This window comes from Zingiber officinale, chromosome 2A (assembly GCF_018446385.1).
Source record: "Zingiber officinale cultivar Zhangliang chromosome 2A, Zo_v1.1, whole genome shotgun sequence".
NCBI lineage: Eukaryota > Viridiplantae > Streptophyta > Magnoliopsida > Zingiberales > Zingiberaceae > Zingiber > Zingiber officinale.
The window spans coordinates 131,987,357-132,014,166 of record NC_055988.1 but is presented as its reverse complement, the minus strand read 5'-3'; the positions used below and the strand labels follow the sequence as shown (position 1 = coordinate 132,014,166).

The window sequence follows — 26,810 nt, the reverse complement described above, 5'->3', positions numbered from 1 at the left end:
TGACTTTATTAGAGGTAGCACTAATCTAGGGGGAGAAAGTGACAAAGAAGAGCATCAACCTCAAGAACAACAAACTATAACCATAAGGGTTAACCCAAACCATCCACTTGACCAAGTAATTGGTGACCCAGACCTGAGAGTCTAAATTAGATCAGCCTTAAGAAACTTAAGTCAAATAGGTTTAATCTCTAACATCAAACCCAAAATAATAAAAGAATCATTAAGTGATCCAGATTAGATCTTAGACATACAAGAGGAACTCGCCCAATTTAAAAGAAATGAAGTATGGGATTTAGTTCCGTTACTAGAAAATAAAAGGATAATAGAAACCAAATGGGTCTTTAGAAATAAACTAAATGAAAAGGAAAAGTTGTTAAAAACAAGGACAAATTAGTAGCAAAAAGCTTTAGTCAGGTTGAGGGACTTGATTACGATGAATCCTATGCTCCTGTCACTAGACTTGAATCAATTAGAATATTATTAAGCTATGCAGCCCATAAGGGATTCAAATTATATCAAATGGGCGTTAAGTCAGCCTTTCTAAATGGACTAATTAAGGAAGAAGTATATGTAGGTCAACCCTCAGGGTTTGAAAACCTAGAACACCCTAACTATGTCTTTAAACTAAAGAAAGTCATTTATGGCCTAAAACAAACCCCTAGAGTTTGGTATAAAAGATTGACCACACACTTAATCTCAAAAAGCTTCAAACAAGGTCAAGTAGACCCAACCCTATTTGTCAAAATAGTAAATCAAGATTTCTTTATATCCCAAATCTACGTAGATGATATAATATTTGGATTAACTAATTCAAAACTCCTACAATAATTCATAACATTGATGGAACAAAAATTAAAAATGAGTCTAGTAGAACAACTAATATTTTTCCTAGGTCTACAAATCAAACAAACAAATGAAGAATATTACGTTTATCAACAAAATATACACTTGAATTACTTAAGAAATTTGGTATGGAACACTCAAAGGAAATTAAAACTCCAATAACCACCAATATTGTAAAGCCCGAAAAATTCCCGAATTTATTTTAGAAATATCCTACGATTTCTCTAGATTTTTAGGATATTTTTACATAATTTTTGGAGTACCGGAAGTAGCAAAAACAAATAAGTCGCAAAATAGCTTAGGCGGGAATCGAACCCGAGACCTATGGGTTAAGGGATAATACTAGTAACCAGTTGAACCCAGCAGGGTCGTGCTGAAAGAGAAGGGAAACATTTATATTTATATTTGTTTTGGGCCTAGTTACCCACTTAATATAAATATAAACTTAAGTGGGTTTTGGTTTATTTTTGGGTTCGGCAATCTCTCAACCCTCACCACCGAAACCTCACCGCCGCTTCTTCCCCTCTTCCTCACGCACGGCAAGGGTCAAGGGAACATCTTCCGGCGACGACACCAACACGAAAAAGGTTCTTCTCCGCGAGAGGCACGCGAGGACATAAGCGGTTCGTCGAACGGAGCAGTTTTCCGGAAAACCTAGCGGTTAGAATCGTAAGAAAACCTTGCGATTGAGGTAAGAAACCCCTCACCTGCAGTATAATTGCTCTCGCTTGTTAGTTTTGGCATTAGTTCAGTAGTTCTACAGTTTTCAATTTTAGGGTGTGCTTTTAGTGCACACCAAGCATTCGGTAGAATGCCCAGTTCAGTCCTAACAGCACGTAAATGTATTAGAAACATTTTATTCAGCTTATTATCAGTTATTACAGCTAAATGGATCAGATATCCATTGGGTGGGCTCCCACAATAGCCTCTAGGTTCAGATAACCTAGCTCTAGGTTCGATAACCTAGAAATAGCAAAATAAAACAGTATTCAGTATTTTACTTTATTCAGTTGGCAATCAGTATTTGGATCGATATCCATGGGTGGACTCCCACCGTCCCTAGGTTCGATAACCTAGTAACCCTGGATTCGGAACTTGCAATCCCGGGTCTCGTAGGGATGCGCGCACAGTAAGTACAGATGCCAGGGCCCCAGCAGCATGTTTAGTATTTTCATCTATTATATGTATAGTTTTCAAATTTGAAACCAGTGATGAGAACACTAATTTAGCTTTCAGTTCAGTTCAGGTTCAGTTTACATGATTTGAGTTCATGTACAGATTTAGATATATGCATGACTAGTTCAGTTTCATGCTCAGCTTATAAGTATGCCATGTTCAGTTTAAAGCATGTTCAATCTATATGCTATGCCATGTTTCAGTTCCAGTTTATGCTTTTGTATGCCATGCCATGTTGCCATGCTCAGTTCAGTTTTCAAATAGCATGTTTTAAAAGTCATGAAATGCATCGTTGCATGTTTTTGTGAGGTAGATGGTTTCTTACTAAGCTTAAAGCTTACAGATACTATTTTCCTTATACTGCAGATACAGGAAAAAGGAAAATGGATTAGCAGTGGAGGCTGGAGGTCAATGCAGATGAGGATGTGTGTGGAAGGAACTGGAATAAAAGACCCTCTGGGGATTTAGCATTTACCTTAGCACTTTTCAGTTATTTGGTTTAGTTTCATGTTTTAAGCAATTAGAACTTTTAGAAATTCATACCTTCATGCACTTTAAGTTGTTAAAATGCCGTGAACCAGTAAACCTTGCTTTAGCTTAAGTTTAGAATTGTTACTACATGTTGCTAGAATGTTTATTATGCATTAGATAGTAGTAGTGTGAGGTTTTGGCACGAATCAGTGCTGGAAATCAGGGATTCTGATTTCGTTTCAGATTATCAGAACCTGGATCGGTCAGCAGACCGATCCAGTGCCATTCCTTCTCCTGGATCGGTCAGCCGACCAATCCAGATGGATACAGTAGCCTACTGTATCTCCCTGGATCGGTCAGCCGACTGACCCAGCATCGAACAGAAGGCAACCCAGCGTTTCCAGGTGTCTGGGTCGGTCTGCAGACCGATCCAGACACACCTGGATTGGTCTGCCGACCGATCCAGCCTCTGCTGGATCGATCCGCAGACCGATCCAGCGGGGTACAGAATCGTGGTAAGTTTGATCGATCCGTGGATCGAACAATAGCTAGTTGGGAAGTTAGATTCGAGTTCTAGCTCAGATGGGAGGTCAAGTATCCTCCTTAGCACATATACCCCAACCGGAAAGGTCTTGAACCCTTCCTTATAACAGCATGGGTGTACCAGTTGTCAGTTTAATAGGGTCAACTAGTGAAATTTTATTTTTCCCAGTTTCCGCACAGTAGCATCATTAGTTAATGTAGCGATCCGGGTCACAGATTAGTACCCAGGAGTCGGGTCGTTACAAATATAATCCTAGACAGTGACCCAAATGGAAAACCTATAAACCTCAAATATTACAGAAGCACTATAGGAAGCCTACTATACCTAACTGTCGGTCAACCTGCCATTCTATTTGCAATTAGTATGTGTGCACGGTACCAAACATGTGCTAAGTAATCACATTTGGCCCATGTTAAAAGAATTTTTAGATACTTAAAAGAAACATTCAATGTAGGTATGTGGTACCCTAAAATGACCAACTTTGAACTCATAGGGTTCTCTGACTCAGATTATGCCAACTGTAAATTAGACATAAAAAGTATAAGTGACGGTTGTCAACTACTTGGCTCATCACTTGTCAGCTGGTTTAGTAGAAAACAACACTGTGTCACTTTATCTACCACTGAGGTAGAATATATAGCAATAGGAGAATGTGTTGCACAACTATTATGGATGAAGCACATCTTAAAAGACATGAAAATTTTTGTTCTAGGAGAAAGTGTTTATGGATGTTGCCTCCATGAACACTTCCCAATTTATCCTAGCGACCGATGGAAAATTTTCGTGTAGCAGGGTCGATCACCTCTAGGATTAGTCGGTTTAAAGAGATTGATACTTGGATTACCTAATAATAATAATAATAATAATAATAATAATAATAATAATAAAGCAATATACGTGCCAGAATCAATAGTCATTATATCCACCATTCAAAATGTAGCCCTAAATGTGAGAAACATTCGCTCAAAGTTTCAAGGTGATTCAACTGTTGAAACTCAAGAAAATATAATTCTTTTGTAGTTGTCTCAAAGAATTTTGAAAATAAAATTCTTTTCTTTCTTATTATACAATGAGATGGATTTGCTCGGATATCATGTGAATAAAACAAAGAATGCTAATTGATCCGGTCGTAAGGACAGGGGGCCCTCGTTGGCGGGAGGCCAACGACACGTGGAGGTCAATGGTCAAGACGGTCAACCCCAAGGTCATGCCAGGCGGATAGAGTTCACGCCGGGTGGATAGAGTTCACGCCGAGCAGACTGGCGGGCCAACCGAGCATTTGGCCGACCGAACATCCGGCCAGGGGGCTCCCAGGTCGGACGAAAGACAGCCCGACCAAGGGTCAGGTTTCCAATGCTCAAGGTAAAAGAGTCTCTGGGCCGAGCGGACAGGTCGCTCAGCCGAGCCACAGGACAATAAGGCACAATCTCATCCGAGCACATGAGCAGGGCTTCCCCGCCTGGTCTGAGGTATGCGCATTCTCGGAGGCCATCAGCACTGAGCGAACGGTCCACTCGGACTGGGAACAGGCAAGAGGCACAAAGGGACAGCTAGTAACATCATCCTCGAGACACCTGCCGCCGACAAACAGCATGGTCGGCGGCCAGAAAGGATAGAGTATCGTACGGTGGAAGTTTCCACCGTCACGTCATGGATATGCTCGGACGATTGCGGAATGGCGTCAGACATGCTTTTCTGACACAACCCTATTGAGGTATGTTTGGGGAAGCGTGCACGCATCGAGAAGCGTGCCCGCGCTTCCCCAGGGTCCTATATAAGGACCCCCAGACTTCGACGGAGGTATGCGATTCTCATCACTGTAGCCACAGTAGCGTTACTTTGCTCCTCTTCTTCTTCACTGCCTGACTTGAGCGTCGGAGGGTCGTCGCCGGGAAACCCCTCCCGGCTCGGCTTCTTTGCAGGTTCATCGGAGGTCGACACCATCATCAGAGGACAACGGAGAGCGCCACGTCCCTAGCGTCCATCGACTCAGCACTCGGACATGATCAAATTGGCGTCGTCTGTGGGAACGCACCTGAATCCAAGCAAAGACGATGGAAGAAGCTGGACGCCAGCTTATAGTGACACTCTCTCCCGAAGAACTAGACGCGCTCATCCAAGCGCGGGCGGCCAAGGTAGTCGAGCAACAGCAAAAGGCTCAAGCTGATCGGATAACGCAACAGACAACGTCGGCATCAGGTGGTCGGGCAGCACCAGACGATCGACTGGAGCAACTCTCAATATGGGGGTCAGAACAAAGGTCCGACCGACACTCAGGTGGAAGCCCCGCCCGCCCCGATATCTTTCCATCGGGCTCTGTTCCAAACGCCCTCAGAAGTCGCGCAAGCCAACCTCGACCGGGGCTCTTTGTCCAATGAGGCGCCCCTCTGCGACGCAAGAAAGGGCAAGGCACCACGGACAGACTCGTCCCCCGAGCGGATTAATAAGCACTTCTCCGAGGCCATCCTACGCGATCCGCTGCCAAGGCATTACACGCCCCCGGCGATCGGGGAATACAATGGGACCACCGACCTGGACGACCATCTGGGTAAGTTTAACAACACAGCTACTTTGCATCAATATACAGATGATGTGAAGTGTCGGGTGTTCCTCACCACCCTCTCGGGATCAGCGCAACGATGGTTCCGGAGGCTACCGAACGGATCGATCACGAGCTTCAAAGAGTTCCGCACGGCCTTCCTCCATCACTTCTCGAGCAGCAGACGCTACCAGAAGACTAGCGTCAGTCTGTTCGCCATCAAACAAGGCTCGAAGGAGTCACTCCGAGTCTACATCCAGTGTTTTAACCAGGTGGCCATAGATATCCCGACGGTCACTTCAGAAACTATGATGAGCGCGTTCACACAGGGGCTCGTGGATGGTGATTTCTTCCATTCGCTCATCAGAAAGCCGCCTCGCAGCTATGACCACATGTTGAACAAGGCCAACGAGTACATCAACGTGGAGGAAGCTCAGATGGCAAGGAAAAAGGAAGCACCATCCGAGCCACCAGCTCATGCCGAGCGGCAGCCGCCTTCCAATTATCAACCACCGAGAGGACCCCGCGCAGAGGTAGCCCGTCCTCATCAGCAAGCAAGGTCGCATGCCGTTCAACAAGTAGCGGTCGATTGGCCTATGCCCGGGGGGAAGGTATGGACTCCCATGTTTTGGTCACTCCATCAGTCAGCAACCCACAACACGCGCGATTGTCGGAGCCTCCCCCCAATCGCTCATCCTACGCCAAGGAACTATCGTCGCCGATCACCTTCGCCGGACCGACAACATCAACACCAGAACCCTGATCGACGTGTAGAAAGAAGATCCCCCGAGCAGCAACATCAGCAGCAGCCCAGGACTCAACCTCGGGCATCGCACGAGCGTCCCAGGCCATCCGCTCGGGAGGAAGAGAATAGAAGCAACGTGTCCCGAGGAGAAATTAACATCATCGCTGATGGACCAACCGAAGGTGACTCCAACAGGGCACGGAAGGCGCATGCAAGGCAGCTCACGCTCCATGCGGTTGGCTACAGTCAGGAGCGGGCGAACGGGCCCGAGATCAGCTTCGGACCTAGGGACCTCGAGAGATTCGAAGTCCCGCATGATGACGCCCTCATCATCCGAGAGATAATAGCTAACTATACTATTCACCGCATCTTTATTGATACAGGCAGCTCGGTCAACATAATCTTCCAGAAGGCCTTCGACCAATTGTAAATCGACAGAGCCGAGTTGCTGCCAATGACAACCCGCCTCTACGGGTTCACCAGTAATAAAGTTGTGCCGGTCGGACAAGTCCGGCTGGCTATATCGCTAGGAGAGGAGCCGCTCAGAAGGACACAGACCGCTAACTTCATCGTAGTCAACGCTCCCTCCGCGTACAATGTGATCTTGGGGCGACCGGCTCTCAATGAGTTCCGAGCGGTCGTCTCCACCTTCTGCCAAAAAATCAAGTTTCCAGTAGAAGACCAAGTTGGAGAAGTCCGAGGGGATCAACTGGCAGCCCGGCGATGCTACGTAGAGATGGTCAGAGCAGAGGCTAAATCCGCTCGGAAAGTGCCACGAGTCGAGGTAAACGCTATAACCGAAAAGTCATCTTCTCTAGTTTATGAAGAAAAGGAGGAGGTACAGATCCACCCTACCCAACCGGAGGCCACGACTTTCATAGCATCCGACCTGGAGGCAGGCCAGAAGGAGGAGCTGATCAAATGTCTCCAGCGAAACTGCGACGTCTTCGCTTGGTCAACTCATGAACTGTCGGGGGTCTCGCCGAGCGTAGCACAGCATGAACTCCACGTCCGACCGGACGCTCGGCCGGTGAAGCAGAAGAAGAGGGACTTCAGTGCTGAACAAAATGTCATCATCCGAGCTGAAGTTGAGAAACAGCTGGAGGCCGGCCACATACGGGAGGTGCAATTCCTGAGCTGGCTCACAAATGTGGTGCTGGTCTCCAAGCCAGGCAATAAATGGAGAGTCTGCATCGACTTTTGGGATCTAAACAAGGCATGCCCAAAGGATTTTTACCCTCTACCCCGGATCGATCAGCTGGTAGACTCTACCTCGGGGTGCGAGCTAATATGCATGCTGGATGCATACCAAGGCTACCACAAAGTGTCGCTCGCTCGGGAGGATCAGGACAAAGTGAGCTTCGTTACTGCGGACGACACCTACTGCTACAACGTGATGTCGTTCGGACTCAAGAACGCTGGGGCTACCTATCAACGACTGATGAACAAAGTATTCCGGGAGCAGATCGGGCGCAACCTGGAAGTCTACGTGGATGATATACTAATCAAGTCACTCCGAGCGGCCAATCTTCGTACAGACATGGAGGAAAAACCTTCCGAACACTGAGGAGGTATGGAGTCAAGCTGAACCCCTAAAAATGTCTGTTCGGAGCAAAAGGCGGGCGCTTCTTGGGATATATTGTGACCGAGCGGGGCATAGAGGCGAACCCTAGCAAGGTGAAAGCACTGCAAGACATGCCGCCTCCCAGGAATCTGAGGGAAGTGCAACGCCTCACCGGCCGAATAACGACATTGTCGAGATTCATCTCTAAGACAGTCGATCGGAGCTTGCCATTTTTCAAGATCTTGCACCGAGCAACCAAGTTCCAATGGGATCAGGAGTGCGACCGGGCATTCAAAGAGCTAAAAGCCTATCTCAACTCACTACCTGTGCTGGCTAAACCAAACGTGGGTGAGCCGCTCCGTATATACCTGTCATCAACCGAGCATGCTGTCGGCTCAGCACTGGTAAAGGGAGGTGGAGAGGAGCAGCCAGTGTATTTCATGAGCCACATTTTAAAAGATGCTGAGTCCTGCTATACCGGTCTCAAGAAGCTTGCTTTCGCACTAGTCCTGGTCGCACGGAGGCTCTGCCCTTATTTCTTGGCGCACAAAATCATCGCTATGATGAACAGCCTGTTAGGGAGGGTGCTCCTAAATCCGGAAGCGTCCGGGCGGCTCATTAAGTGGACGACGGAGCTCAGTGAATTCGACATCCAGTATCAGCCCCGTTCGGCGATCAAGGCACAGTCCTTGGCAGATTTTGTAACTGAGGTATAGAATCCCGAGCCTGAAGCTTTGTGGAAAGTATTTGTGGACGGATCGTCCACTCAGCTTGGAAGCAGAATAGGTATTTTACTACTTTCCCCTCAAGAAGAGCAGATGCACCTATCCGTCCGTCTGGATTATCGAGCAACAAATAACGAGGCGGAATATGAGGCCCTCATAGTCGGCCTACAGGGCGCGCGGGATGTGGGAGCCCACCGGGTGATACTGTACTCTGACTCCCAGTTGGCTGCTCAGTAACTCTCAGGGTCCTTCCATATAAATAGCGCAAGGCTTCGGCTCTACGTGGAGGCCTTGAAAAGCTCAAAACTAACTTCACCGAGGTTGTCATACAGAAGATCCCCCGAGCTGAGAACCAGTCAGCGGATGAATTAGCCAAGCTCGCTAGCTCAATATCGTCGATCGTCGTCCAACAGCCAATTGAACAGGTGTCTTTGGTGGCGCACATCGACCGGATGGAAGGCCTCACATTCTCGAGCGATTGGAGAACAGCTATAATAGAATTTTTGCATTCGGAGGTCACGCCGTCTGATCGGGAGGAAGCCCAGCTACTGAGGAGGATAGTCGGTCGGTTCACACTCATTGGGGACCAACTTTACAAAAAGGCGTTCTCCCGCCCACTGCTGAAGTGTGTCAGCTCGGAAGATGCAGAATATATTCTCCAGGAAGTACATCAAGGATCCTACGAAGGCCAACCGGGCAGGCAATCGTTGGCTAGGAAGATCCTGCTGGCCGGATACTTCTGGCCAACTCTACAGGAAGACGCCGCTCGGACCGTCACTACCTGCCTTTCCTGTCAGAAGTTCCAAAGCTTCTCCCATAGGCCAACGGAGAAGATGAAGGCGTCTACTGTGTCCTGCCCGTTCGACCAATGGGGTATGGATATAGTGGGGCCTTTCCCTATGGCGACTGGGCAACGAAAGTTTTTATTAGTGGCGGTCGACTATTTCTCCAAGTGGGTCAAAGCCGAACCACTGGCCAAAATAACTGAGCAGATGGTCAAAACGTTCATCTGGCGGCATATAATCTGTCAGTTCGGCATTCCTCGTCGGCTCATTTCAGATAACGGGCGGCAATTCGTTGGTTAGGAGCTCGGAGAATGGTGCAAAGGATACGACATCGAACAACACTTCACTTCCGTGGCGTATCCTAAGAGCAATGGTCAAGCCGAAGTAGCCAATCGGGAGATCCTGCGAATACTTCGGATTCGGCTCGATCACATGGGAGGAAGCTGGGTGGACGAGCTGCCCGGCGTGCTATGGGACATTCACACAACCCCAAAAGAAGGAACGGGGATAACACCATTCCACTTGGTATATGGGGGCGAAGCGGTCGTCCCAGTCGAGATCGGAGTCGAGTCCGATCGGATCTAGAACTACGATGGGGACAACGCCGAGCGGAGACAGCTGGAGTTGGACCTAGTTGACGAAGCACGAGCTAAAGTAGTCGTCCGTCTGATGGCGTACCTGCAAAAAATGAAGTAGAATTACAACAGGCGTGTAATTCCCAGAACATTCCAGGTCGGCGACCTAGTATGGAAGAAGGTGAAGTCGGTCGGCGATGTGAGTAAGATGACAGCTCCTTGGGCGGGGCCCTTCAGAATCGTCGAGAAGCTCCGATCAGGCGCATACTATCTGGAAGATGAGGACGGGCGGCGGCTAGAACGACTATGCAGCGCAAACCATCTCTAGCCGTACCGAGCGGGGTAAAAGGTGCGCCGGTGTAATTTATCTCATGTATGCCTTATTCGTCTGTATCCTTTGGCTGCAGGAGTAAAAATTAAAAAAGAAGGATATGAGCATTTGTTGCCGAACGGCAAAACTCCATGAAGACCGTCGAGCGGCGACGTTAAACTCTAGAGTCAAACCAGCGACTATAAATCCCCCGGTCGGAAGATCGTCGAGCGGCGACGTTAAACTCTAGAGTCGAACCGGCGACTATAAACCCCCGGCTCGAAGACCGTCGAGCGGCGACGTTAAACTTTAGAGTCGAACCGACGACTATAAATCCCCCGGTCGGAAGACCGTTGAGTGGCGACGTTAAACTCTAGAGTCGAACCGGCGACTATAAACCCCCCGGTCGGAAGACCGTTGAGCGGCGACGTTAAACTCTAGAGTTGAACCGGCCACTATAAACCCCCCGGTCGGAAGACCGTCGAGCGGCGACGTTAAACTCTAGAGTCGAACCGGAGACTATAAACCCCCCCGGCTCGAAGACCGTCGAGCGGCGACGTTAAACTCTAGAGTTGGACCGGCAACTATAAACCCCCCGGATAGGACAGCGTCGCGTAGATAGACTGAGGCCCAACATCTAGGGTCGATGATCAGTCAGCCTTGATCCTAAGGACAGGGAGAAAACAATGGCGTGCGCTTACCAGCGCCGACTAGCGAAAAACTAACAGAAGTTCCATGCGGAATGAAGGTCGTTTAACCGAGCAGCGCAGTTGAGAAAAACACTTCTAACGAAAAACTAACAGAAGTTTCGTGCGGAATGAAGGTCGAGCAGTGCAGTTACATGAAACACTTCACGGAAGAGCAAACATTGGCATTCCAAAGTTACATTTATAAGTTCGCCGATCGGAAGGATTACAAAAAACACTTCATTCTAGATAATTGAAAACATGCTTCAGAATGATGGTGAGAAGCATCGCATGCTCCATAGCAAGGATGACCACGGATTTGGGGAGCTGACCCTTGGACTTCAGATAGTCCGTCGTGGTGGTGATGGCCAAATCGAAGGCAATAACCATCCGGTCTCAAACCTTCTCAACAAATTCCATCGAGCTGATGTGTGTCTGCCTCAAGGTGGCGACACGGCCTAGCTCCGCCTCCTGGTACTCCTTGAAGGCGGCGCGGGAAGCGTCGAGAGCTTCCTACAGGGCCTTCAAATCATCCCTGAGAGCCGCCGCCTCGACCGAACGACCCTTCTTCTCGCAGTCCAGTAGATCCGCAAGCTCCGTCACCCGCTGCTCCAGAGCCCTCGCTTCAACATTCTTTTTGTCCAGGTTGGCGATGGCCTGGTTCTTCCGATCGGTGGCCAAGCTCATCTTCCGGTCAAAGGTCTTGACCTGCTTCTCGAATTGGGCCAGCATGTAGGTCTGGTCGGTCGTCTTCTTCCGCTCAGCCTCTAGCAGGTCCTTGGTTTTTGCGAGCTCCTTCTGTAACTCGGCATAAGAAGGACCTTGAGAAGAAGACGGGCCGCCCGAACTCTTCAGTCTCTTCAGCTCCTCCTCCACCATGGCCAAGCGGTTGGCGACAGCAATATTTTCCACCCATCTCTGATATACATAGGAATGTTAAAATGCCGACCGGGAAGACTACATAAAAGAGCAGAAATGAGGTTTACCCCTGTGGACTGATGCATGTGACTGTCAGCCAGTTTGTCGAGCGATATCATGGCAACACGAGCCCGGGTGTCCGCCCACATCTCAACAAGGGGCCCCTTGATAGTGATCATGTGTTCAGGAGCCGTCGGCTGATCGGACTCGGCCATAAACGCCTCAGTGGGGAGATGTAGGGTGGTCTTAATAGTGCGGCGCCGGCCCGGAGTCGTGTGAGCGGACGCTGAGGGATCGGAAGTTGGGCTGGACATCGAGGATAGAATGCCCGAGCGGCAGGCTCGGCGGGGTACAGGAGGAAGAGAGCTGACCGGCACCGCTTCGATGGGGTCCGCAGGCGGATCCAGTTGGGAGGGGGTCCGGTCGGAGGAGAGCGCCTCTACCGATGGCACTTTGTCGCGGGGAGATGCGGTGCCCGTCCACTCGGACGCTTGCACTGCAGAGGTTGCCGAACGAAGTGGCATCTCAACTCGCCGCCTCTTCTGGTTGAGGGAGAGTTCGTCGTCCGACTCAGAGTCATCCTCTCAAACGGAAGGGACCTTGCTGGAAGTTGCTTCCTCAGGTGAAGCTCGAGCGGCCGACTCCCCTACATTTGCCTCGCTCTCACCCTCGTGAGAGCCGGCCGGAGCAATGTCCAACTGCTCCATTTCCTTGGCCGCTACCGTCTCGAGCGCGGCCGCTTTTCTCTTCAAGATCCCGAGTAGCACAGACTCCATCACGATGTTCGCTGCAAGGAAAGGAGAAGAAAATCAGTTAGAACTCAAGGCAAATGCACAAGTAAATTTCTTACCGAAGCTGCTCGGGAGGGGGGTCCGACTCGGACTCAAACCGAATATATACATCACTCCTTCAGGTAGGAGCTTGTTTATGTCGAGCTTCAGACCGGCTAGCATATTCGCTGCTTGAAGGTAGTCCGGTCGGGTTTTATACTTCTTCAGCTCGGGGGAGGTGGGCAGTCCGACCTGCCATTTAGTGCGGAAAGAGAGTCGTCCGGGAATACAAAGAAAGAAGAAGTTCTCTTTCCAATGTTTGTTGGAAGAGGGCAGTTTATCAAAAAAGACCAAACCAGGCCGAGCCTGAAACAAATAAGTGCCCGACTCAGACTACTTGGGATAGTAGAAATAATAGAAGACTTCCGGGCGGAGGGGAATGTTGTGTATCTTAAATAATACCACAACTCCGCACAGAAGGTGAAAAGTGTTGGGAACCAACTGGGCGAGCGGAATGCCAAAGAAGTTGCAAACTTCAACGATGAAGGGGTGGAGAGGAAACCGTAGACCGGCTGTGAATTGGTCGCGGAAAAGATAAAAAGCGTCGCGCGGAGGTTTGTGCGACCGAGCGGAAGGCGAAGGTAAAATCAATTCGAAATCAGAAGGGATGTCAAAAGCATTAATCAGGCTCTCGACATCACGCTGATCGAATCGCGACTCCATGATAGTATACCATGGGCCGAGAGCAAGGTCCGCGGGCTAGGAAGAGCTAGCCATCGCCGGAACAGTGGAGAAGGCAGAAATCGGGAGAAAACACGAGGGCTCGAGGGAGATGAATGGAGCAGTAACCAAAAGGCGAGAATGCGGCAAAGAACGCAAAGAAAACATAGAACCGAAGAGAGAAAGGCAGAGAACCTTACAGAAAAGATGAGGATCGAAAGAAGAGGGCAAGGGGTCGCCGGAGTGCCGAGGAATGAGGTCACCAGAGCAAGGAGCGCAGGAAAAGGCTGCTTAGCACGCGACGGCGAAAGTGCGGCGGAAGAAGGCGATGAGAGCTTTATAAGGATGGTCTCGATCCGCCCGAGCCGTCGGATGCAGGTCACATAACCCGAGGCCCGCATCCAACCGTCCATTTCAAACTGATGAACGTCGCATCGGGCGAAAGGCGGCGGTCGTACGATGACATCAACAGCGCCACGTGGCATTCGGTCAGAGGAGGGCATTTAATGAGCCCCATCACGAGGCAGAACCCGCGTGCTCAACCATAATGGCGGAGATTTACACGCATTCCGAGAAGATCCCGCGGAGATCATCACAGGCCTGTTGGACAGCCTTCGGCAATTAGCCGACCGACGCTATTCGACCCCATAGGGGCCGAGCGGAGGTACACTTTCGGGAGTGACAGGATGGCTATCGCTCGACCAAACTCATAGTCCAGTCAGTTGGACTTAGCGCCTCCTTCAACTAGACTTGAGGGGGAGGCATGTGATCCGGTGGTAAGGACGGGGGACCCTCGTTGGCGGGAGGCCAACGACACGTGGAGGTCAATGATCAAGAGGGTTAACCCCAAGGTCATGCCGGGTGGACAGAGTTCACGCCGAGCAGACTGGCAGGTCGATCGAGCATTCGGTCGACCGAACATCCGGCCAAGGGGCTCCTAGGCTGAACGAAAGACAGCCCGACCAAGGGTCGGGTTTCCGATGCTTAAGGTAAAAGAGTCTTTGGGCCACATGCCCTAGATAGTGAGAAGTCTTGGAGAAGTGAACTATAAGCAAGTGTGACCGAACGTTTTCGGTCGATCGTGCATAATCGATCGAACCAATGAATCTTGAATGTTGCTAACACTGCTTTAATTTACTATTTTATATCTATTATACTAACTTAGTGTTGCAAGAAAGTCTTAATTGATCAGGCTGATCAGACACTAAAAAAGATGAGATAAAGTCCAAATAGGTCTGGAGGGTCAGATGTTTAGCGATTAAGTTGAGGTGAGCTCCTAGAGTGGAGTGGTAAGGTCGTGTCCTAGTTGGGACAAACCTTAAGTATTGATTCAATTGAAAAAACAAACAGGGGTTTCTAAATTAAGATCAAGACAGTCCTAACTATCATATTCATGCATCTCTATTGTCTATTGTTTAAGTCTATTTTGTAAGATCATTATTTATATTATTTCTGTGCTAACTTTATTTTGCAGAAAAATGGTCAGTCAACTAAACAAGGAGAAAGGTTCAGTCAACAAATCCAAAGGAATAAGCACAGGCAAGATTCGAGATCTATCAAAGAATGAAACATGGTTCAGTAGATTGATAAATATGGGTGATCAGTTGATTGAAACCAAATTTGGTAAGAGATAAAGGATTTGATCGGATCGCATAAGAAAGGAAATTCTTTGGGAGATCAATGTAATTTATGAGATCAATCAGATTAGATCAAAGCAAACAGGGAAGGTTGCGTTGATTGATCGACGGTTAGAATGTTCAGTCGACAGAATAGATTTTCAGTTGTCCTAATGGTGGCTATAAAAGAAGGTCTCGGAGTCTGAGTCAATTATCAATTCACTCATTTGTTTCATCTTGTTCCTTCTACTTCTTCTTGTGCAGATTCAAGCGATTAACGATCGTAGATCCTGAAGTAATAGTTACTGGACTACGAACCAAGTAAAACTGACTAAGTCTGTTGGACACAAACAATCTGTTGCCGGAGATATATATAGGGTATTAGCCGAATTTAAATACTCGAATTAAATTCAACTTACAGCTGAGATGACCTGAGTTGATAATCTCAGGCTGCCAGTAGGGGTTGGTTTCTGCCAAGTGATGAAGGTCGTCTGCACAGTGTTAACAGATCGGGTTGATCGGCCGAGCAGCATGAGCGGGCGCAGCAAATCAGAAAGGTCGACCGAGCGGGCAGACAAGGCTGTTGAGAGGCAAGTTGGGCGATCTGGTGTCAAGCGGACAGACAGGTCTGGTGAAAGACAGACCGGCCGAGCAGACAGGCAGGTCGGGCTGTCCAATCTCTGACTAGCCAACCGGGTGAGCTGACAGACCGGGCGAAGATCTCGAGCGAGCAGAGAAGTCTGTCGGTCGGATAAAGAGACCGACTGGGCGAGCTGACCAAGGCCTGCAAGTCGCAGTTTCCTTGAAACAGATTCGCCCACCTCCGGCTGTACTTCGAGGCTTACAAGGGTCGTTTGTTTGTCAGGATACAACGGCCGACCAAGCACTGGTGGTCACGGCGAGCTGAGTGGTACCCGAATGCTACCACAGGAACTCCGCCGAGCAGGAGAAAGAAAAATGGAGAGTCTTTGCTTTGCTTGTTGTGATCGAAGGAGCTCAGATCAATGGCTAGCAGCAAAACGACCACCGCTTCACTCATTATTACTTGGCAAAATATTGGTTGTTCCACTTGGGCAAATTTTTGCCCCGACCGGTCCAACATTCGTGTGCACAGGTCGCGCTCGCACACAAGTCAACTTGGTTCAGTGCAATCTAGGTCCTGGATTTACAATTTTGCATCGCTCCTGCACACCCACACATGAGAGAGAGCCTCTCCCCATGCATTTGTTCACATCCTCAATATATGTGAATCAATATAAACCAACAAAAATACCTTGAAACTTTCAATATGGGACTAAAACCCCATTCACAATGGAGCCTCTCTCTTCTTCCATTTCTTCTCCATTCACTTATATTTAACAAAGTCTTTGTCTCTCTTTTTATTCAGCTACTATTTACTTTGATTCAGTTTTACGAAATGAGAGAACAAAAGAAAAGATTTTTAAAACGATCAAAATTTACCCCCCCCCCCCCCCCTCTCGACTTCTACAATCATACAACGCAGTGCATGAGATTTTCCCTCGAGTGAAAAGAAAACCTAAGAATGTTGGCCATTTGAATGAGTCTCCATGAACGTTTCCCGATTTATCTTGATGATCGATGGAAAACTTTCACGTGGCAGGGTCGATCACCCTAGAATTAGTCGATTTAAAGAGATGGATACCTAATAATAATAAATACATAAAGTAATATACGTACCAAAATCAACGGTCATATTTTTGGATTTAAAAGACTCAAAATTCGATCTCTACCATTCAAAATGTAGCCCTGTATGTGAGGAACATTTGTTTAAAGTTTCAAGACGATTCAACGGTTGAAACTCAAAAAAATATAAATCTTCTACCGCGGCCTCAACAAATTTTGAAAATAAAATTCCTATACGACGACATAGATTTACTTAGATACCATATGAATAAAACAAATAATACAAATAGAATACAAAATATAACAAAAGGAGAAGAGACTAGCAAATTGTATTATATAACAATAATAATAACAAAAAATTAATCTATCTTAAAATAAATAAATAAATAATAATAATAATAATAAACTATACTAATAGTTGGATCATAAAAGGTAGACATCTTAGTTATAAAAAAAACAGAGAGATGAACTGTCACAAGGTAGGGTTAGAGGTATCAATTAGACAAAGCATTGTAGACCCAACAGATAATGATAGCTCGTCTATAATCCCTCTTACTCCAGACGAATTCAAATGATAAAGAAAAAAGAGTGTTTTCCTTACCACACCTCCCTTTCTACTCTATCTGATCACCCAGGTCACTGGGCGTGACTTAATAATCAACAATGAAATTAAGATAAATAAATAAATAAATATTATTTTTTAATTTGGGAGGATGCATCGCCACTTCTATTCCTCCTCTTCACCACCATCGGCAGCCCGCCGGCCATGTGCGCCGTCAGCAGCGGCACCAGTACCGGCGTTTGCTCCTCCGCCATCCTCAGCTCGTAATCCCAGAGCATTGCCGCTGCCACATACTTCATCTGCACCATCGCCATCTCCTTCCCAAGGCACGCCCTCGGCCCCGCCTGGAACACTGGGAATTTGTACGGCGACGCTCTGGCCGCTACCGACCCTCCGCTCCCGTCCGCCTCCAGCCACCTCCTGTGGTCGAACCCCCCGCATCCTTCCCCCCAAATCTTCTCCATTCGCCCCATCCCGTAAGGAAAGTACGTCACTCGGTCCCCCGCCTCCACCCTCGTCCCGTCCGGGAGCACGTCGGCCGCCGCGGCGTGCTTGGAATCCCACGCCACCGGGGGAAAAAGCCGCATGCTCTCGCACAGGCACGCCTCCAAAACCCTCATTTCCTTGATCGAATGGTAGTCCAATCGCCCTCCGAGTCGCTCCAATTCGTCCACGATCTCGCGTTCCGCGTCCGGGTGGCGCGCGATGAGCCAGAAGAACCAGGTGAGCGCGGCGGAGGTGGTGTCCCGCCCGGCCATTAGGAAGCTGATCACCATGTCGCGGGCCAACTCGTCATTCTGGCCGCTGTAAATCAACCTCGTCAAGAAGTCGTCGTTGCTACGTTCCACCACGCCCTTCTCCATCTCCGCTTTCCTCGCCCGGATCAGCTCCATGATTTGGGAGTGGATCAGGCTCACCGCCTCGCGGAGCTTCCGCTCCGTTCCGATCCCTAATGCCCGCTTTAGCTTCCAAATCATGGCCACCGGTGCCGCACCGCGTCGCGCGCTGATTGCCGATGCCACCTCGAAAGCCCGCGCTAGTTCCGACTCCGGCGACAAGGCGTTGCTGCAATAATAAATATTTATTAAAATAGTATAAAATGTTTTTTTTACTTACTTAATTTATCAGATCAATTATTGATTTCCAAATTAGAAATGAAATAAATACACCTCCAAATTGGGTAATGCGTACAAACCTCGGGTCGCCTTCGAGGCACCTGGGGTCCATCCCGAGTGAGACTTGGCAGATGACGTCGAAGGCGAACCGCCGGAGCAGGTCCTGCACGTCTACGTGGCGTCCGGTGACGCTGGCGTCCCGAAGCCGAGGCAGCAGTCGGACGCTGGTCTCGGACTCGAGCTCGGTAATAAGGCCCTCGCGCATCGACCGCGTGGTGAATTCGCGACTGGCGAGCTTGCGCTGGGCGTGCCAGAGCTGGCCGTCGGCGTTGAAGATGCCGCGGCCGAGAAGGTCGCCGAGGATCTCGGTGAAGGGCTTTCCCTTGGGGTAGTTGGCGAAGTTGGAGCGGAGGATGTGCTCGACGCAGGCCGGGTCGGCGGTGAGCACGGTTCGCCGGGCGCCTAGCCGGTGGACCACGACAGTCTGCGTGGGAGATGACGCGAGGAGTTCGGTGTACCAGTCCAGAAGTCTGTTGCGGTTCTTGTAGAAGTCTACGAAGCATCCGATGAGGGGGTAAGTTCTGGGGCCGCCGCCGGGATTATTGTTCTTCTTATGACAGAAGATTAGTGTCGGAAGGATTTGTAGAAGGATGAGGAAGACGGGGAAGAAGAGAAGGCATGTGACCATGGTTTTGGAAAATCAAGAGATGGGAGTGAATTATGTTGGTGTCGGTGTCATGGTGTGGATATATATAATGATTTTGGATTAAGTCGGCAGGAGGAGGAATGTTTGTCCTACATCAGACAACGGTTGTGTGTGTGTGCGCGCGCGCGCGCGTGAGTGTGTGAGAGAGAATGTTTGTGCTAAATCAGATAACGGTTGTGTGTATATAGATCCTGTTTAAATTAAAATAAGGGGAGATGACGCATTAGATAGATACATACTGTTGCTATTGACCGTAAGTAGATTCTAGACCGGAGAAAAGATGATATTAGTACTTTAAATGGACGCAAGCTGTAGTCACTAATAAAGAATTAGAAAACCTTAAGCCCGCAAACTATATTACGTGGCAAAAACCAGAATTAGGAGAGGAAGTGTTGGTCCCGGGATAGAGAGGGGGCCTCTGACGTACACACTCTGACGTTAAAATTAGAATAATAGTTGAGCGAATAGTGAAGAAAAAGATGAATATTAAATAGCGTAGATGCATATGTGCATGTAATGTAAAAGTTAAAGTTTCAATTCCAATTTAAAAGTTATCTGGCCAATTGAAAGAATCCTCTTTGAGGACCCCCTTTTTATACTGTGTAATAATGAGGAGTGAAAAAATATCTGGTATCAGAATATGTCGAGTAATGGAAAATATAAAGTCACCCTTTAAGAAAGGTTTCATTACATGTATATGAATCATCTTTCATAACCTTTGTAATAATGAGACAGCTTAGAATATTGAATATCAGAATATGTCAGGTAATTGAAGTTGTATAACCACCCTAAGAGGCAGGTCTCATTGTATGTGTATGTTATGGTAGTGGAATATTCCCTGACGAATAATTATTATTCTCTGATAGGTTGTTGTGATTATTTGATAATGTTATCTTCTGGAGGCAGTCCGACCGACCTTATAGTAGACCGACCTTATACTGGGAGACTTGCATATAAGAAGTGGGGAACTATGCTCCATAGGTCCGACCGACAATTGGGCCGACCAAATATATGTTGTGTGCCTTGGCATTGAGAAGTGGAGAGCTAAGCCCTATAAGTCCAACTAGCTCTTAGGTCGACTAGCCATAAGTTGGGGAGCGTGCCCCTAAGGAGTGAGGAACTATACTCTGGATGTCTGATCGGTTCTTTATCCGACTGATCGTATACTGTGAGACTTGCCCTTGAAGCATGAGGAGCTAAGTTATAAAAGGTGGCCTTGAAGACCGAGGAACTAAGTTCCAAAAGGTATGACCAACACTTTTGGCTAATCGACTATATGCTGAGAGTTGCCTTGTAGAAGTATGGGGAGCTAAGCTCCAAAAGATCTGACCGAGACTTTAGGCTAACCGACTATATACTAAGATCTTTGGTGCTAAGAAGTAGAGAGCTGAGACCCTGTGAGAGTGACTTGTTCGGCTGCATATACTTTGATCCTGACTGTGACCTCACCTTGACTTTAACTGTCACATCATCTTGACCATCGATCTCACATTACCTTCAAGGTCACTCGCAACACACCGTATCACTAGCCTCCTCTTCATGTCTAGTCGAACGAGGTGTGAGTCTGAGTTCTGGCCAAGCTTTTTTCAATCGAATCGCACTCGACTGGCTGGACCAAGCTTGACCAAAACTCACCTGACATTTTCCGATCGAGTTTTGTAACTTGAAGTTGACTGATGTCGAAGTAATGTTCTATTTGAATTTTTGCAAATGTCAGATTTGAAGGAGGCGCGAGAGCATGCTTGCTTATAACTCGGTCGGGCAACATGAGAGTTTGGAATGTGGGCACAAGAGCAGACTCACTTATAACTCTGCCTTGTAGCATGAGAGTCTAGGACTCGAGTGCGAGGGAAAGCTCACTTATAACTCAGTTAGGCGGCACAAGAGTTTAGAACTTGAGAGTAAGGGAAGACTCGCTTATAACTTGGCCGAGCGACATGAGAGTCTTGATCATAGGCGCAAGGGCAGACTCGCTTATAACTTGGTCGGACGACACGAGAGTCTGGAACTCGCGCTCAAGGGCATGCTAGCTTATAACTCGACCGGGTAGCATGAGAGTCTGGGACTCGAGCATGAGGGTAGACTCACTTATAACTCGACCGAGAGGCACGAGAGTCTAGAACTCAAGCGTGAAGGCAGACTCGCTTATAACTTGGTCGAGTGGCACGAGAGTTAGAACTTCAGCGCGAGAGTAGGCTCGCTTATAACTCAGCCAGGTGGCACAAATGTCTTGATCAGATCAAGCCAACTCGAGATAAATATGAACTTGAATTTTATAATTCAAATTATAAAATATCTCATTATCAAGTAGGGAGTTTAGGCCGAACAGACATTTGGGAAATACAGTCAGGTGGCACGAGGGCTGGCTCACTTAGAACTTGGTCGGGTGGCACGAGAGTCTAGGACTTGAATACGAGAGCAGGATTGCTTATAACTAGGTTAGGCGGCACGAGAGTCTAGATTATGGACGTGAGGGAAAGCTCGCTTATAACTTGACCTAGTGACACTAGAGTTTGGGACTATAGCATGAGAGCAGACTCTCTTATAACTCGGTCGAGCGACATGAGAATTTGGATCATGGATGCAAGGGCAGGCTAGCTTATAACGCGGTCGAGAGGTACAAGAGTATGTGACTCGAACGTGATGCAAACTCGCTTATAACTCGGCCAGAAGGCACAACACTCTAGAACTTAAGCGCGAGAGCAGGCTCGCTTATAACTCGGTCGGGCGACACGAGAGTCTGGATCATTGGCGCGAGGGTAATCTCGCTTATAGTTGACTGGGCAGCATGAGAATCTAGAACTTAAGCACGAAAGCAAGCTCGCTTATAATTCAACCGGAGAGCATGAGAGTTTGGGACAGCCGACCGGATGGTCATTGGCAATTTGGAGGCACGGTGTTGGAGGCACAGTATATGACCCGAATGTCTTAAAGCTTGGAGGTTCGATGTATGGCCCAAATGCCTTAAAGCTTGGAGGTACGGTATATAACCTGAATGTCTTGGAGATTGGAGGCACGGTGTATGACCCCGAATGTCTTAGAGATATGCCTAATGCCTTGAAGATTGGAGGCGCAATATATGACCCAAATACGTTAGAACTTAGAAGCACAGTGTATGACCTGAATGCCTTGGAGATCAAAGGTATAGTGTATAACCTGACTGTCTTGGAAATGGGAGGTACGATTATTTCCCAAATGCCTGTTCGGCCTAAACTCCCTGCTTGATAATGAGATATTTTATAATTTGAATTATAAAATTCAAGTTCATATTTATCTCGAGTTGGCTTGATCTGATAATCTAAAACTGCCAAGCAGGGTGAATCGCCCTTGAAGAGTGGCAAATCAACCTTGAAGAGTGGTGGATCAACCTTGCAATTTTGATCCTTGAAACCACCAATTGAATGTTTGGTCTGAGCGTTAATTAGGGTCCTTCCACTATGTTCTTGAAGGAGATCCTTGAGAAGGGAGCGAGGCTAATCTTTTATTCGCTCCTCCTGAATCTACTATTTGACGGAGCCTCTTGGTATATTCATGGTATTCACTGGTAGCATGACGATGGGATTGATGGTAATCACAAAATGTTGGTGTTTTTCAGGAATCATCTGGTCTGGCACGATAGTTAATTCTAGGGTGTCTTCCACTTCCTGCAGTCCTCTCACTTCTCGGACTGGCGGAGGGTTCGACCAGGGGGCTTGAGGGTGCATAAGAAGTGGTGATGGTTTCCGATCGGCTTAGCTGGTTGGAGCTAGAACAGTCACCTCCTTCTTTCGAGCGAATTGTGCCTCCTCTACGTTGATATACTTGGTCGATGTCTCACGAGGGCTTCTTAATCAGAGATTGGAAGAAGTCCCTATCAGTGAGCCCTTTGGAGAAGACACTCATTATAATCTATGGGATGGCCAAGGAAATATCCATGACCATATGATTGAACTTTTTAATGTACGCCTTCAACGTCTCCTTAGGTCCCTATTTGAGGAAAAATAAACTCAGCATAGTCTTGTGGTATCTACGGCTGATAGTGAAGTAATGAAGAAATATTTTTCGAAAATTTTTGAAGCAATAGATGGACTCAACTGGGAGCCAGTTGAATCATCTTTGTGTCGAGCCCGAGAGGGTGGTAAGGAACACTCGGCATTTGACGTTATTCATATATTGGTGAAGGATGACGACATTCTCAAATTTAAGGAGGTGGTCCTCTGGGTTGGTCGCCCATCCATATTCTCCTATCGCCAAGGGTCAGAAGTGGAGAAGAAGATAAACAGTAGCGTAGATGCATGTATACGTGTAATGTAAAAGTTAAAGTTTCAATTCCAGTTTAAAAGTTACTTGGCCAATGCAGAGGACCCCCTTTTTATACTGACCCTCAGAACCTCCGTAATAATGAGGTGTCAGAATACGTCAAGTAATGGAAGATGTACAACCACCCTTTAAGGAGGTTCCGTTACATGTATATGAACTATCTTTCATAGCCTTTGTAATAATAAGGCGGCTAAGAATATCTTATATCAAAATATTTCAAGTAACGTCAGGTAATGGAAGATGTACCACCATCCTCAGAGGAATATCTCATTGTATGTATATGTTATGGTAGCGGAATATTCCTTGATGAATCAATAATTATTATTCTCTGACAGATTATTATGATTATCTAACAATGTTGTCAATTGGAGACAATTTGATCGGCCTTATAGCTAGGCCCTGTAGGTCCGACCGACAATTGGGTCGGCCAGATATATTTTGTGTGTCTTGGCGTTGAGAAGTGGGAAAATAAGCCTCATAAGTCCAATTAGCTCTTGTGTCGACCGACCATAAGCGGGGGATTGTGCCCCTGAGGAGTGAGGAACTGCACTCTGGATGTTCGATTGGTTCCTTATCCAACCGGCCATATACTGTAAAACTTGACCTTGAAGCGTGAGGAGCTAAATTCTGGAAGATGCTCTTGAAAAATGGAGAACTAAGTTCTAGAAAATCCGATTGATAGACATTTTTGATCAATTAACTATATGCTGAGAGTTACCTTATAAAAATATAAAGAGCTAAGCTCTGGAAGATCTAATCAATACTTTAATCCGATCCATTATATAGTGAGCTCCTTGGTGTTAAGAACTGAAAAATTAAGTCTAGATGAAAAATGACTTATTTAACTATCTATATCTGTTTGACTCTGATTGTAACTGCATGCGAGAGTGAGAGTAAAAGTGAGTGATTACGTGAGAGTTTGGGAGTCGGCAGGAGGATAATTGGTTTGTGCTGGCTGAATCAATCAACCAAGGAAAATGAGATCGGAGGGGCATAGGTACAGCTAGATGTTGGATACAGCTAGATGTGGCTGCCTACTTTTTTGTCCGCTTTGTATTGTGGCCAAGATGTTTGAGAAATGCATGCTGTCGACAGAACACGCTTACAGCAATGGCATTAACGATGTCACCGTCATTTATCTGCAACAAGTCCTCTATAATTTATCTATATTTTATTGGAATCGATGACACTAAACGATATCATTTGTTTTTTACTCTGATAACATATACTATGTAAAAAAATGGATATCATTATATTAAATTCCTAAATGATTTTATTTCGATAATTGGTTGGATAAGATCAAATAATTTAATTTTAGAAATGACTTTTTATTCATACTTAACAACCTATTTCGTGTTTATTAAATATAATATATATTAATAAATTGTTTAGGTATATTCGCGTGCTTTCAGTCTAATTTATTGTACGTTTAATATTTGGTCAAGTGTAAAAAATATGTAGCTACAGATATAACGATTGATATAATTAAAGTCGAAGTAGATTAAGGTTGATAGAGGATTTAAAAACATAAATTTAGGAGGCTAAAGATATTTATATTGGTTTAAATGTTAATATATGACATTTCTTTAAATAGCATAACATGAACTATTATATTAACATCTCCTTCTTGTTTTATTCATTTTAACATTAACAATATTAACATTTATTATTTGTGTGTCTCATTATTCATTTATGTATTTTTATTATTTATATCTAAAATTTATTTTCTTAATTTTTAAATTTTTTTATATAAAATTGGTTCATTAACCGCATTAAAAGAATTGAATACGGTTAATATGTGAGTATTATAACAATCATCTATATTGATTTATAATACTATTTAGTTATTATAATATTCACGTATTAATATTAATATGGATGTTCTAATAGATGAAGAAGTTATACAAAAATTGATAATCTCAGTTAGACTCATTGATTATCTCTGGGGATGACTGGTCCAATTCCACGGAAGTTTTCCACCGGCCACCAGGGTAAATAAGAAAGTGCACACGATAGCCAACCCAGACGCCCAGCATCCTTTGATTGCGCTCCCCATTTGGAGGAAAATTCCTACAAATATGTCGTAGTTGGAGATCGAATCGCGGGTGCTTAGGTGACAAAACTAGATGTCCTACCGTGACATCATGCCCCGAGGACAGATGAAGAAATTATAAAGTACAATGAGAGAGTTGATTAGATAATTGGCAAGTTATATAAAAATTCAAGAGATCTTAGTAATATGCTCCAAAGGTTAAGGTTGACTAAAAGTATTGGAAGGTGTTTGGGAGTTGGAAGGTTCATATGACTAGATAGGTGTTAAGTTGTGCTTACAAACATAACTAAGATGTTGGTTGGATGGCTTAGAGGCTCAGAAAGAGATGGACTCAAAGATAAGGTGAAGGGTGACATGACAAAGTCCAAAAGGTTAAATCGATCTAAGGGATCGAAGGCTTTGTAAAATAGACTGAGGGGGTGCTTGGTTGGAGGGAATGAGAGTGGGGAATGGGAAAGGGATTGAAAGTGGATGTTTGGTTGGGAGGATTAGTGGTGGGTCTCACGGATTCATTACCCCAAACATGGGAATGAACCATTCCCTAGCAAAAGGAGGGGAATGGGAAACCCCTCATTCCCATTCCCCACTTCTATCAATCCCATTCTCATTCACATTTTCTTATGTGAATCAAGCACCCCTGAGTGAGAAGCATAGATGACATTGAATGTGAGGTTGAGAAATTAAAATGAAATATAATTTTGGATTTATTTTCAAGTAGAGACCTACCAAGACGTGTGTATTCGATCAAGGTAAGTTTTCTGAGTCATAATTAACAGATGATTTAATCTTAAGTAAAATTGAGATCCTCGAGCAGATTAGTCAATTAAAGAGATGTTTAATTTAGTTGATTAGGTAGTCAATTGTGAGAGTTTTCCTCATGAATGAAAATTTTCTAGTTTGGTAGCTGGGGTTGATTGAAAGAAAGCTCTGTGGATTAAAGTAGCTTAGGTCATATAGGCAGTTGACTATAGAAAATAGGTTTATCTCTATTTGAATTGAGTCAACTGAAAATGTCTTAAATTGATTTTAAAAGTATCCATTGGATGAGTACATGTGTCGTTAAAGCCAATTGAGTTGATTGGAATGTGCTATTGATTCATATAGATATGAGTCGACTAGAGACATTATATATTGGTAGATAAGCTTGCAATTTTATTCAGGATTTGAGTCGATTGGAGAGTAACTATTAGCATATAAGATAATATTAATCCAGATACCATTGAATTTAAGGCTATCAATTCAGTACCATAGAAATTTTTTCATGACTACCAATATAACATAGAAATTTTGTCATGACTACCAATATAAATTAGAAAGTACTTATGGTAGATGGCCCAGAAACTTAACATCCTATGATTATGCATTCCATTTGGAAGAAAAATTTCTACAAATGTGTCGTAGCTGGGATCGAACTGCGAATGTCTAGATAACAACTTGGTATCTT

The 26,810-nt window shown here is 46.1% G+C and overlaps 1 protein-coding gene across 1 annotated transcript; it reads right to left on the bottom strand.

Annotated features, from left to right (window-relative positions):
- Positions 1 to 17,187: 17,187 nt before the first annotated feature.
- Positions 17,188 to 19,005, bottom strand: LOC122040032 (cytochrome P450 94B3-like). The gene is made up of 2 exons (XM_042599415.1): positions 18,389 to 19,005; positions 17,188 to 18,258 (listed from the first exon to the last, which is right to left on the bottom strand). The coding sequence occupies exons 1-2, from the start codon at positions 18,994 to 18,996 to the stop codon at positions 17,325 to 17,327; spliced, it is 1,542 nt and encodes a 513-aa protein (XP_042455349.1). The 5' UTR covers positions 18,997 to 19,005; the 3' UTR covers positions 17,188 to 17,324.
- Positions 19,006 to 26,810: the final 7,805 nt, after the last annotated feature.